At 48.6% G+C, this 14,033-nt stretch overlaps 1 protein-coding gene across 1 annotated transcript in view; it reads right to left on the bottom strand.

Moving 5' to 3' along the window:
* Nucleotides 1–14,033, bottom strand: part of PARM1 (prostate androgen-regulated mucin-like protein 1) — a 99,238-nt gene that overhangs the window by 27,659 nt on the left and 57,546 nt on the right. Inside the window, exon 2 of the mRNA XM_059385244.1 lies at nt 8,014–8,805. Coding sequence (XP_059241227.1) covers nt 8,014–8,805 — 792 coding nt within the window. The remainder of the gene's footprint in view (nt 1–8,013; nt 8,806–14,033) is intronic.

Below are 14,033 nucleotides of genomic sequence, written 5' to 3'. Positions count from 1 at the left end.
CAGAGAAGCATTTCTAGAATCACTTTAGTCATATATGACTGGGGAAAGTATTTGAGACAGAAAATAAGAAAAGTGTTCCACCGAGACTGAAACTGTTCAAATGTAATGAAAGGTGATACCGAGACAATTAAAATATGGGATGGAGTTGAGCCGTTACCAGGTAACAACAGAAATGGTAACTAGCTCGTTTTATTACCTTGACATATATTTTTCAAAGGATAATTTGGAAATATTTCATCGTTAGATTTCAGATTAAGATTTAGGTAGTAAAAGTAAATCAAAGGAGAAATAAAAGTAGTAGAGACAAGAATTTAGAATAATTTTTACCTAAAATAAAATCTGATCATTGGAGCTTCTTAGTGGGAATTTACTTGGGATTCACAAGCTTTGAGGTTTAGGCTAAGTGTCAAAAAGTGGGTCCAAAATTTAAAAATTGTGAGTGAGGGTTTATAGCAATCCATAACGTCATCATCTCTGAAGTCCTTGGGAACCAAAAGCAGGAGGGGGTTAACAGGGTAGGAAGAGCGTTGTGGTGGGAAGGGGGATGCCCTGGAACCCACAGTGGCAGCAGAGCGAGCTTCAGACAGTCTATAACGATGGCTGTGTATTAGGGGGTATCTGTGTGCGCAGGTATTATGAACTGAATGTCTGCACCCAATCCCCAACTCATACGTTGGATCTTACCCCCAAGAAGGTAATATTAGGAGGCAGGATGCGGGGCCGTTGGGAGATGATTAGGCTGTGAAGGTGGAGTCTTCATGAGTGAGATTAGTGTCCTTATAAAAGAGACCCCAGAGAGCTCTCGTGCGCCTTCTGCCATGGGAGAACACAGTAAGAAGACCGTTGTGTGTGAACCAAGAAACAGGGGGTCTTGCCAGGCACTAAATCGGCAGGTGCCTTCATCTTGTGCTTTCTAGCCTCCAGAACTCTCAGAACCACCTGTAGTTTAGGCCACCCACCCCTAATGGGATTTTTGTCCTCATAGCCCAGACTGATTAAGACAATAGGGGAAAGTGTTTTCTTATTCTCCATCAAAAGTCATCATTTTTGAGGCTAAGAAAATATGTGAGTTTATTATCTGAAGTTTGATATTTAGTCATTAAACCAGACCTTCGGTGCTAGGAATATATCTGTGAGCCACACAGACAAGGCCACACTCTCATGTACCTGGAAACACAGCATAAACAGTGAATAAAAAAGCCACAGGAGTATATGTGAAGAAGAGATACAACTGAACTGTGACAGTGTGTACCCGAGGACAGAGCGGGGCTGGGGGCCAGGACATGTGTCCTGAGCAGGTGATGTTTGAGCTGGAATGAGTTAGAATTAACGGGTGAAGGGATGTGTTTGGGGTTCCCAGGAGAAGCATTCTAATGAGGAAAGGCCCTGTGTCGAGAGAGAGGAGAGAGAGAGAGAGAGAGAGAGAGAGAGATCAGCATATTCATGGACAGAGGGAGCACAGTGTGGAAGGTACAAAGACCTAAGGGTAGAGGGTAGGAAGAAAGGAAGAAGCAGGGACGGCAGGCACAGCCCCGCCCTACAGGGCTCTTTGGGCTGTGGGTGTCATCCTCAGGGCAGTGGGAGGCCCCGGAGGGGCTGGGATGCAGGTCGTTGTGAGGTGATGTGTGACCTGAGCAGATCTGTGCATAACCGTCCCTCTGCTGCCGTGTGGAGAATGGGCAGGACGAGGCTGGGGCAGGGGAGCATGTGGCAGAGGATCACATAAAGGGATTATGGGAGCCTGGACGCGAGAAGGAGAATGAAGAGAAGTGGATGCGTTTGGCAGCTGCTAAGACTTTGGTGATGGCGAGGACACAGGGAGTAAAGAAGGAGCGACGCGGAAAGGTGACGGCACCATCTAGGGTAAGAGGTCAGGCCTGGGCGTGTAAGACGATGGGATGTCTGTACCACCGAGCCTAAGATGGATAGAACGCATTTTAGGATTACTGCTTCCTGACACATTCTGGGCATTCTGAAAGAATCTGATCGGTAAATGTTTAACATTTTTTAAAAAAGATTTTCTTTATTTAATTGAGAGAAAGAGAGTGAGAGAGAGAGCATGAGAGGGGAGAGGGTGAGAAAGAGAAGCAGACTCCCCACTGAGCCGGGAGCCGGAGGCAGGACTCGACCTCGGGACTCTGGGATCATGCCCTGAGCTGCTTAAGCAACGGATCTACCCAGGCGCCCATGTTTAACATTCTTTTATTTTATTATTTATTTATTTATTTTAAAAATATTTTATTTATTTATTTGACAGAGAGACAGATCACAAGCATGCAGAGAGGCAGGCAGAGAGAGAGGGAAGCAGGCTCCCTACTGAGCAGAGAGCCCGATGTGGGACTCGATCCCAAGACCCTGGGATCATGACCTGAGCTGAAGGCAGAGGCTTTAACCCACTGAGCCACCCAGGCACCCTAACATTCTTTTAGATGATCTTCCCACCTCTGTGTTTTCAATAGGTCATATATATTTTTAACAATACATCATTTAAATATTGTGGTTATTAACAGTGTATTAACAATATACACATTTTTTTTCCCTTAAAGTTTTCCATGTGTACTTTAAAAAGTAGTCTTCCACTTTTTTAGGACTTCATTCTTTTTCAGATCTCTCCCAAGAGTTCATCATGGAATAAGGAAATGTCGTGTGGAGCTAAAAGTCCCTTGCAGGTATGGTGGCAGGGCTGTCTAGATGTCTCTGTCTGCCAAATGCCATTTATGGAAGGGGATTGATTAGTGAAGTTCCTACCAAATAAAGACTGGGGTTCAGACTAGTAATTTAAAGTTCAAAGACTTTCATCAATTTTCCCAATTATGTGGCCTTCCCTTTGTCCTGAGAAGTGTGAGTGGCACAGTAAGGCAGTGGACACTTGGATTTTACAGACAAAGGAGACTATTCACTCTGCAACAGCAAAGTGACTATAATTTTAAAGTTTGCATTTGCAGGAATTGAAGATATCTCCAATATAACTTGGTGTGCAATATCAGTCAACGAAACCTAATCCTAACCCTAACTCTGGCAGAACAGATACCATCAAGATCACCTAACTGGAATGTTCTGGGGATCACCCAGGGTCTTTCCTGTGCCCACTGCTAGCCGGACTCTCAGAACACGTATATTCTGAGACTCATATGAATATGAATCTCATTTCTTCAGCATAGGATAATAGTATTGCACAATTTCCTGGCATGATAAGCCAGGAAGACTGCCCTTCTTGTATTTGGTTTATAGTTAAGAGCCCTTAAAGCCAGAGTAATGAAGTGACATGGTCTATCAGTGACAATGGGAAACTGGAAACCAGGTAGAAACTGGTCCGTGTTTCTGATACCGAATACCTTGCAACTTACCATACCTATTCCTGCCACAGGAATATCTTTAAAATAAAATTCTCAGCATTTTCTTCTCTCTGTGGAAACTTTTGATGACTCTCAATGGTCTGGCAAGTAAAGTAAACCACCTCCTCCTGTTACTAAGGTCCTCTAACACTTGTCCTGAAACCTTGTTTCTTGCTTCTACAAGTCCCCCTTCAGTGCAGTCTGGGATTCGCTAACCTAGGCTACTTGCCATGCTGGGCACATGCTACCTTGTAGGCTCTGTGAGGACAGTGATGCCTTATTCATGGCCGAACGCCTCGTACCCAGCCTCACAGCCAAAGCTCAGTAGAAGTTTGTTGAAGACGCTGGGCATTCTTCGTTATGATAAATACAACAACAAAAATAACAGTAAAAATAGTAAAATGCAAATCGTGATGATGATGATGATGATGATGATGATGATGATAAATCATAGTGCAATAACAATCGTAGACACTGACTGAGCCATTGGTCAACAGCTGTTAAGCTGTAAATTTCTTAATTAAACCTTACAGTAATCCCGTCACGGGGATACTAGCCTTATCTCACCTTACCGACGAGATGACCAATGCTCAGAGAGGTTACAACCTCTGCTACTGGTTGACTGACTCTTTGATTCACATATTCAGCAAACATTAATGAGGGTCTCCCACGTATCAGGCTCTATTCTAGGGATCCGGGATGTAGCCTGCATCCTCCTCTTTGTGAACAAATTCCTTGCTTTCACGGCGCTGACAGTCTAGTGGCCGAAAACAGACACCCGCTTGCTAAAAAAATGAGATAAAGTCAGAAGGGGTAAGCACTCACAAGGAAAGTCAGTGAGGGTAACGGAAGCAGCAGTGACGGGAAGACGACCTTACAAAGACGTAAGGGGAAAGGCTCACTGTGGGGATGGACGTCAACAAAGTCTCGACAGGTGAAAAGGAGGGAGCGCCACTGAAGACCTAGAGGGAAAATACTTCAGGCAGAGGGAACAGCAAATACAAAGGACCAGAGGCATAATTTCCTCACCTTTGAATTGTCTTTAGAGTGTTCCGGAAATAGTAAGGCTTCCCTGTGCTTGCCGGTGAAAGTGGACAAGGAAAGGAGAGCAGACGCTGCATGGGTTAGACCGTGGGAGCCCTGCAGGGGTGGCGCAGACTCCGCTTTGGCTGTGCTTCTGGAGGGGAAGCGATGGAGCAACAGGGTCTGTCCTCCGTGTTGGAAGGATCTCTCTGGCAAGGGAGAGCTAGTGGGGACCCGTGATAGGACTACTAAAGCCCTACTGGTGAGGAGAGGGAGAGGGCTGAGGGGAGCCCGGGCTCGGACGGTCTGCACGGGGAGTCTGTGAGGAAAGGAGGAGCCCAGGACTAGCCCAGGGTTTCTGGAAGGCAAGGGAGGAGCAGTTCCAGGTGAGGAAATCAGGAACTCACCGTACACCTATTCAGTGCGAGATGACAATGAGCCACTGCAGATGACAACGAGCCATGTTGGTTGACAGCTGGGTACACACATCTTCAGTTACATTGAAACAAACGGCAGCTGAGGAGGGCACTGGGCCCCTCTGCGAGACCGGTTCTGGTGCCTGCAGTGCTGGGTGGGTTCTCAGCTACTTTGCCATCAGTTCCCTGAATCTCCCTGGCCCTGTCTCTCTTTAGGTCCAAATTCCCTTCCTCTCCTTGGACTCAGCTCATGGGCTCCCTCCATCCTGGAACCTTCCCTCGGACCCTAGTCACGTCGCCTTGCCATGACATTCACTTGGTTTTAGCATTATTCACTGGTGACCATGTCTGGGTATCTGCTGAGTGGACAAGTCCTTGGATGAATAAGAATATGCCATGTGAACTCCATCAAGAACAAGACAAAAACACTAATCAGAAGTGTGGTATAATTATCGACACTATGGAAGGCAGCTCAAGGATCTCTAAATGAGACCCCCGATTGGCAATCTGTCAGCATCGGCTCTGGGTGCTGCTGGCCGGAGGGGCTGGGGAAGGAGCAGCTCAACAATCCCCGCCCGGTCAAAGAAGGCTTGATTGTGGTTTCTGGGATCTGGGCTCTGGGCCCAGTTCTGCCACTGGGCGGTGTGACCTTGGGCGAGGTACTCCAAACTTGTGCGGCATAATTTCCTCACCTTTGAAATGAGCAGACTGTATCCCATCTGCTCAAAGATCCTTGCGTCCACTCCAGTTCCTTCTCAGATTAGAAACTAATGTGGTCATGCTAGTGGTATGAGGAGTGACTCGGGCCCTTTCTCTCTACTGAAGCTATGAACTCTCAAAGACTGGTCTTCTCCTTCTTTGCCTCGAGCACAGGGGACTGGCAGATGCAGAGTAAATATCTTTTGATTTACTAAGTCACAGGATGAATCCTTCTTGATCTATGAAATGTACCCTGGACGGATCTCTCTGTAGCCTACCCCCAGATCTCTTCTTGAGTCGGTCCCTCAATCCTTCCTTAGGTTCCCTGGGTGCGGTACCCCTAGAACTATCACGGCTCATGACCCAGGTCCGTCACTGATTTGGTGCTTCTTGACCCTGCTGGATCAGATTTAAGGAAATCAAGACACAGGTTCTACAATACAGGCCAGAATGCTGGGACGGGACGGCCTTCGCTAACCCAGCCTGTGAAAGGTAGTGTCAGATTATGGAGAATCTTGCTTCCAAGCTCAGAGTCTGTGCTCAGGAATATGCATCTACCATGTCTGGACTATCCTGGAGGGGCAGCAAGTGGAGAAAGGGAAATCAGCTGGAAAACTGAAGAAACAATGTCATGGTGGGGTGGCAGGGAGGGCCGCCCTGGGACACAGAGAGAAGAGATCTGGACAGAGATCTGGAGGAGATCTCTGGGACAGAGGGAAGAGATCAGGACCTCTTCGAGTCTGTATCTTGCTGGCCCCTTTGCTAGGGACAGTCCTTAAGATGCCTTAAGATGCCAGGTCCAGTCCACACCCACCCTGTTCCAGGAACCGTGTCCATGCTAAGATGGTCCCTGCACATTGGGGCCATGGTGAGTAGCAGGCAGCAAGTGGGGGCGTGGGCTTGGTGTGGAAAGTGCATCGAAATGCTGTGGGATGAGTGTTGGCTGGACGTGTAAGCAGGGTGCTAGTGGGTTCGGGGTCTGCACAGAGGAAATCAACATTCGAACTGGCTGTGCCCCTCTCCAACCTTCTGATGAGCCCTCCGGGGGGCTGAGCTGGATGGACAATGCTGTGGCTTTCCCTCTTCTTGGCTTCTGGCTGCATAGCAGAGGGGAGCTGGGGAGAGCGGAAGATTTACTTCCTTCACTCCCAGGAGATGAACCTTGGGTTAGCAGTGTCTCAGCCAAGAGTCACTGCTTCTGTCAAGGTCGTCTGTTCCATAAGACTCTTCTTCTGGGTCCTGGTGATCGTTCCCCCCTCCTAGGCCTGACTCATAACGGTTCTGCTATTATGTTCCCCTGTTATTCCCCCAGACCCCAGCCAAGACCTTTGTGATTAATTTCTTTATCTCAGTGTGACTGAATCTCTCTCTCTCTCTCTCTCTCTCTCTCGTTGGGATGGTCAGTGATATACTCGGCCTTTGAAATAAGAATGCCTGCTTCTTTGGGATTTTATCTACCAGTAAACTGTGAGCTCTTCCCAGAGGAATCAGGTCTTGCTCATCTCAGCCCTCTCTCTCCACTTCTACTGCCTATGGGAGCTTCTGTTCATGCGGGTTCCTTACTGATTGTTAAAAGATGTTCATTTCTCCTCAGTCACAGCCATGCTGTGCGTCCAACCCCAGCTGGTCATGTGGCTGTGTTCTGAGCGTTCCCCAGGGAAGGGGCCATAGCTCCATTTCCCCCTTCACCTTCTGGCTGTTCCCACCTCACTGTTTCTCACTAGAGAGTCCAAACACTCCCACTAAGGCCTTTTCCTTCTCGATACCCTGAAATTGACCATCTTTACGTCAATGCCAGAGGCATGTGACCTCAGAAGAGACCCTAAATCTCTCTCCACCATGATGTCCAAGATTGCAAAACCAAGATAAGAATCACACTGACTTCAGAGGACCACTGGGAGAATTCAAACAAATGCAATGGCCTGTAAAATTTATTGATTTATTGTCTTTCTCATGAAATATATCAGTGACTTTAAAGAATAAGCCAGTTCTCTACCCCCCCCCCCCTTATCCTACTTGGCTTGACTGGTTTCCATGAGGTAAGCACTCCGTTAATACACCAAGCAAAATTCTAATAACTGACCTTTCCTGAGTGCTCCCTCCCCTCTGGGAACTGTTCTAAGCACTTCACAGGTCCTCTCACTGAAGCCCCACAAGAATCATGTCCGACAGAACCCATTTCGTTCCCATTTTACAGATGAAGAACAGTAACGGTACAGAAAGATGAAGTCACTTGCCCAAGGGCAGGCGCCAGTTTTAAACCCAGGAAGCTGGGCCAAAAGCCACACAGATCGCCCCTCTGTGGATGCTGTCTCCCCTGCTGACATTGTCGGGGACATAGGTGAAGTGCAATCATAAGGACCCGAGCAATCAGTGAGGCAGCATGTGGGAATTAACCAAGGGACTGAAAGCCACGTTGGCCCCTCGCTGGAAGTTCTTGCGGATGGACCTCCGGCGTGGCCCCCCTGATTCAAGTCCAATGGCGCGGGGTTCACGGGGCTGCTTTCTTCGCACCTCGGGGTTCCGGGACCCAGACTCACCTGAACTGAGCGCGTGCTCCACTTCCTGCATGATCACGCCCGGGGAGGCGGTGGTCTCCATGTCCACCATCAGACAGGTCACTTTGGCCGGCGCCGTGGCTTGGGGCGTCGTGTCCGCGGGCCTCGGCTGGGCTGTGGCATGGGAAGTGGGTGTGTGCGCAGAGCTCGGCTCTTCCGTCGGGGACCCCGGTGGGGCTGGGGACCCCGGTGGGGCTGGGGATCGCGGTGGGGTTGGGGATCCCGGTGGCGTTGGGGACCCCGGTGGGGTCGGGGCCCCCGTGGGCTGGGTGCTGGTGTGGGCAGAGCTGTGATTGGCGCTGGTGGGGGAGGCGGACCAAACCTCCCCGGCTGGAGAGGTCGACAGGGGTGGGGGCGAGGAGGCCGGAGCCTGAGGGGAGGGGAGCGTGGGAGAGCCGGCGGGGGCCTCGGAGGGGGCCCGGGACCCCGTCGGGGGCGCGCTTGGCTCCTCGGTGGTGCTCGGGCCGCGCTCCGAGGGTGTGGGTGTTAAGGGCGCCCCGCCGCTGGCGGGGGAGGCCGCCGCGCTCGGGCCTCCCCAGGGAGAGGCTGGGCCGCTCGGGCCCGCTTCTCCGGGCTCTGCGGAAACGTTCCTGGGGCGTGTGGGCGCCGGGGCCGAGGCCGGAGCCGGGAGGACCGCGTGGCCGGGCGCGCCGCTGGTCGGGGAGGCAGGAGGGCTGCGGGGCGCGCTGGTCCAGCCGGCCGTGGACGGGAGGGCGTTGGCCGGAAGAGACCCGGGGAAGGGGGCCGACGGCGGCAGGCTGTGCACCCGCAGGCCTGTGGAAGAGCCAGCACAGACGCGGTTAGCGCGCACGCCTGGGGCCGGCGGCGCCCCGCGCTTCCACCGGCCTCTCGCGCTCTGCGCGGCGCCCTCCCAGCTGGGAAGGTGACCCGGGCCTCTCTTCTCCGCACTCCCTCTCCCTCCTCCCGCTCTGTCTCTCAGTGGGAACCAGCCTGAAGGCCCAGGGAGACACACGTGTAGCCAACACATGGAAGGAGCTGTCTTGTCCCCTGCTTGCTTGGAACTGCCCTTAACTGGGGAACTGACCTTCCCCGGGAACTTTCTGGATTGTTAGGGTGTGTGTGTGTGTGTGTGTGTGTGTGAACCCCAGTTCCTGCGCTGACAGTGTTGGATCTGGGGTTGGTGAGTGCAGAGCTGGAGGAGCTCCTCTGTCCGCTGTTCCCTGGCCCAGAGGTTGTGAGCTCTGCTGTGTGTGTGTGTGTGTGTCTGTGTGTGTGTGTGTGTGTGTGTGCTTTTTGTGTGTTTATGCACAGGGATACTAGGGCTGTGGGCTTGCTGCTGGGTCGAGCCAAGATGTGAACACATTCTCTGTGAAGGGGGAAAGGCAGGAGGTCCTGGAAGAAAACCTGACGGGAGGAATATGTTTTGGAACTATTATCTGGGACTGGAACGTAATTCTTTCAAATTCTAGCCTCGGGTCTTTACAATCATATCATTTTGCAAAATGGTTCCCCTTCACATTGCCTAACATTTAGAATTAGTTTCTGTTCTTCCTTCCTTCCCTCCTCCCTCCATTTACATATTCCGTTTAATTAACTAATTCTTTCATTTATTCAAGTACTTAATAAATGGCTTCTATCACTGAGTGCTATCACTCACCCAGTCTTGAATTTTTATTTCACTTTTTATGTAAACCACCTTCAGATTGAGTCCCCAGGCCCCTCCCCATCCCCCAACGAGCTTTTCCTCTAGTCATTTCCATTCAGTGGTTGACACCTTCTTTCGGTCAGTTGCTCAGTTAAAAATGGAGACATCACCCTTAATGCACCCCTTTCCCCCCACCCCATATCAAATCCACTGGTGAGTCAGGATGACTCTACCTCGAAAATACATCCCAACCCAACCACTTTTCTCCACCTCCTCCATCATCTCAAGATCACCTGAGCCACCAGTCCCTTGCCGAGACAACTGCCACAATCTCTTCATGGGTCGTCTGCCTTTTGGATTTTCTCCCTTTCAGTTTGTTTCCACAGAGCAGCTGGTATGATCTTTTATTGGTATGTCAGAGCATGTTCTTTAATTGGTCAAAACCCTCCAAAGCCATTCTGCTGCACTTAGAACAAAATTCCAAACTAATCCCCTGTGTCGCTCCGTGCTCTCCTCGTCATTCAGGTTGGTCTCTGCTCAGATGTCACCTCCTTCTCAGAGGAGCCCTCCCAGATGATCCCAACTGAAATCATCCCCACTCCAGCTCCTTGTTCCGTTTTTAAAAGATGAATTTTTTAATTGTTAAAGTGCATGTAACATTTACCATTGTAACCATTTTAAAACCAGCTTATTTCTTTGAAAGAGAGAGAGGAAGTGCAGGGCTTGGGGGAAGGGGTAGAGCAAGAGGGAGAGAGAGTCTCAAGCAGACTCCACACTGAGCATAGAGCCTGATGGTGGGCTTGGTCAGGGCTCCATCTCACAACCCTGAAATCATGACCTGAGCCCAAACCAAGAGTTGGAGGTCTAACTGACTGTGCCACCCAGGTGCCCCATTTTAACCATTTAAAAATGTATTTATTTATTTGACACAGAGAGATCACAAGTAGGCAGAGAGGCAGGCAGAGAGAGAGGGGGGGGATGCAGGCTCCCCGCTGAGCAGAGAGCCTGATGCGGGACTCGATCCCAGGACCCTGAGATCATGACCTGAGCCGAAGGCAGAGGCTTAACCCACTGAGCCACCCAGGTGCCCCATTTTAACCATTTTTAAGCTCAGTGGAATTCAGTGCCATCACCACTAACCCATCTCCAGAACTTTCTCATCTTTCCCAAACTGAAACTCTGTACAATTAAATAACAGTAACTCTCCTTTATTCGGTGGAGACCACTATTACACTTTTTGTCTCTGTGGATTTGACGACTTTAGATAATGCATGTAAGTAGAGTCATATTATAATTGTCCTTTTGTGAATGGGTTATTTCACTTAACCTAATGTCTTCAAGGTTCATCCATACTGTAACATATGTCAGAATTTCCTTCCTTTAAAGGCTGAATAATAGACTTTTATACACATAAGCCACATTGTATCCATCCATCCATTCACTGATGGACTTCTATGGGTTGTTGCCACCTTTTGGTGACTATGAATAATGCTATGAGTCTGAGTGTACAAGTATCCATTTGAGACCCTGCCTTCAGTTCTTTTGGGTATATATCCAGAAATAGAAGTAGTGGATCATATGGTAATTCTATTTTTGATTTCTTGATGAACCACCATATCCTTTGCTCATTTTTTTTTTCATAAAATAGAAGTTTCTTCCTGAAATCACATTACTATTTATTTACTTGTTATCTCTCTCTTCTATCAGAATGTAAGCTCCATGATGGCATAGGGACCCGGTCTTAATCATTAATGTTTTCCCCCAAGCCTAGGACAGTGCCTAGACCATGGTAAGTGCTCAGTAAATCCTTGTGGAGGGAAAGAATGAAGGAAGGAGGGAAGGAAAGGAGAAGGAGGGAGGATGGATTAACTTAAGAAGTTTATCCAAAAATACTCCAGAATCTCTCTGTTCTCTTCTACATCTCACGTAGTATGGCCATATCCACCAGAGCCACCTCGGGAATGGCTGCCTGCCTGGTGTTACATGAGCACGGGAACCTTGCTTCCAAAGCCAACCTCACTCTCTGTCTTTCTACCACAACACATACCTATGCCTGATGTCATGTTAGGTCTTCAACTCTTTAAGTCTCCATATTCTGAGGAGATTTCCTTGGAGATAGCATCCAAGAAATGGCCAACCATGACAAAATTCATAAGGAATGAAACATAGGTTAGATTCCAGCCCAGAGGACAGGGCAAGAGATGTATTTGGAGGCATTCAGGCATTCGGGGGGAAATTGCTTACTTCTTCATTCTGGCACACAGGAGACACCATAGCTGATGACAAGTTGTGCTACAGAATCTATCCTGAAGGCAGTTTTCTCATATTTAACTGAATTTAACATTTGAATTGTTATAGAAGTCCTTAGTTTTATCTTATTGAAAAGGAATCGGTCAAAGCCATAAACTATAAGAGAGTTACTCTCCTAGTAAATAGGAGGGCACACCTTCTAAATTAGGTCATATAACAGTCCATGTTGCGGTAGTGGAGTTCTGGCATCTCGGAAGTGCCAATGATTTCAGAACAAATACAGAGCAAGAGATCTTTAAAATATGGACAGAACAACATATTGGGACAATATTATTAAAATGCTGGATCTTCACACGCAACCTTTGGAGCTTATGGGCTCTGCATCCTAGTAACTCCCATGGCTCATTATTCTGTGGCTAAAACCCCAAAATGGCAATGTTGAACTACTATTGATAGTATCGGAGACAGAAGGGGGCAGAGACTATTGCAATCTGATAGCCAAGTCAGAGCCTTTAGGAACCAGGGATACCTGAGAAATGAGCTGTGCACAAAGGAGCATTCATTCGTTCATTCATTCATTCTTTTATTGAGTAGCTTCTACACCCGTGGCTTTGCCCTCAGAGACTTCACTATCCAGCAAGACAGAAAGGACCCCAACTTCCTGTCATATGATGTGGTAAGTGCCTCACTGAAGTAAAAGTGGGTTATAGTGGGAACCCTGAAGTACGAGGGATACATTCTGTATGGGGGCCATGAAATGCAAAAGTATACAAATGTCATTTTCAAATGACATTTAGAAAAGCTACAGAAGAGATGACATTTGAGTTGGTTCTGAAAGAATGAGAACACATATGATGCCACTTATGGTGTATGATGTTTAGAGTGACAGCTGCATTGTCATTTCCAGTGGAGCTAAAAGCTGGACCATGGAAATCATTACAGTGCTGAAAGGAACATGCCTGGTAATTGGTTTTGTTGCTAGAAATATCTATTTCCTTGTTTAACTCTGACTGATATACTTTTATAGCTTTTATCCTTCCTGCTTCCAAAGAAGACCGGAGGTGTCTTCTCCCATGGCTACCTTCTGAGTACTTATTTACAATACTTTAAAGTCTAGGGACACCTGGGTGGCTCAGTTGGTTAATTGACTGCCTTTGGCTCAGGTTATGACCCCAGGATCCGGGGATTGAGCCCTGCATCAGGCTCCCTGCTCAGTGGGGAGCCTACTTCTCCCTCTCTGGGTCTTCTCTCAGCAAGAAGACTTCCAAGGCCCATTAAGACTATCCTAGGGAATGCCTGCTGTCTTCATCTGCTCAGGCTGCCAGGTCAAAATACCATGCAGACCGGGTGGCTTTAACAACGCAAGTCTACTTCTCACAGTTTGGAGGCTAGGAAGTCCAAGCAAGGTGTGGGCACATTCAGTTTCGGTGGCCACCTTCTCTCTGTGTCCTCGCATGAACTTTCCTCACGTGTGCTCGTGGAGCGAGAGAGAGAGAGACGGCAAGCTCTCTGCTATCTCTTCTCAGAAAGGCACTAATCCCATCCTGAGGGCCCCACTCTCATGATCTCATCCAATACTAATCACTTCCCCAAAGCCCCATCTCCAAATACCATCCCACTAGGACCTCAACGTTCAGAATCACAGAGATGGTCTGAGGAAATATATTTCTACTTTCTCATGATGGATTTGTGTTTCCAGGGGAATACCAAACTAAATAAGTCAAACATATAAGGATGTATACTTTCTCAGGATTAAAAAAAATTGTTTTAGAGCTAGAAAGGGAGTATGCTGTGTGAGCACAGCTCCTCATTTGATACATGGAGGACAGACGTGGAAGCTGGAGTGGTATAAGTGAACTCATACTTCTAAGAGCAGGAGCTGGGCTATGTGGCCCAGAGAGAATCCTACAGGGTCAGAATCAGACTTAGAGCTTCCACCTCTGACCCTGCGCCCCCCTCCCCCAATACACATACAGTGTGTCCTTGACTTGAAAAGAGTGGTAAAATGTACTGTAGCAACTGCCATTATGGGATAAGCAGGGGAGGGGGAGGGTCCACGGGAGGCCAGGCAGCTGAATAAGCTGAAATAATTGAAATAATGCCCCGTATACCTTCCCATTCCAAATAGAGCCACTTTCCCTGGAAG

This window comes from Mustela nigripes, chromosome 1 (assembly GCF_022355385.1).
Source record: "Mustela nigripes isolate SB6536 chromosome 1, MUSNIG.SB6536, whole genome shotgun sequence".
Classification (NCBI taxonomy): domain Eukaryota; kingdom Metazoa; phylum Chordata; class Mammalia; order Carnivora; family Mustelidae; genus Mustela; species Mustela nigripes.
The sequence above is the reverse complement of the archived record's forward strand: the minus strand, read 5'-3'. Positions and strand labels throughout refer to the sequence as shown.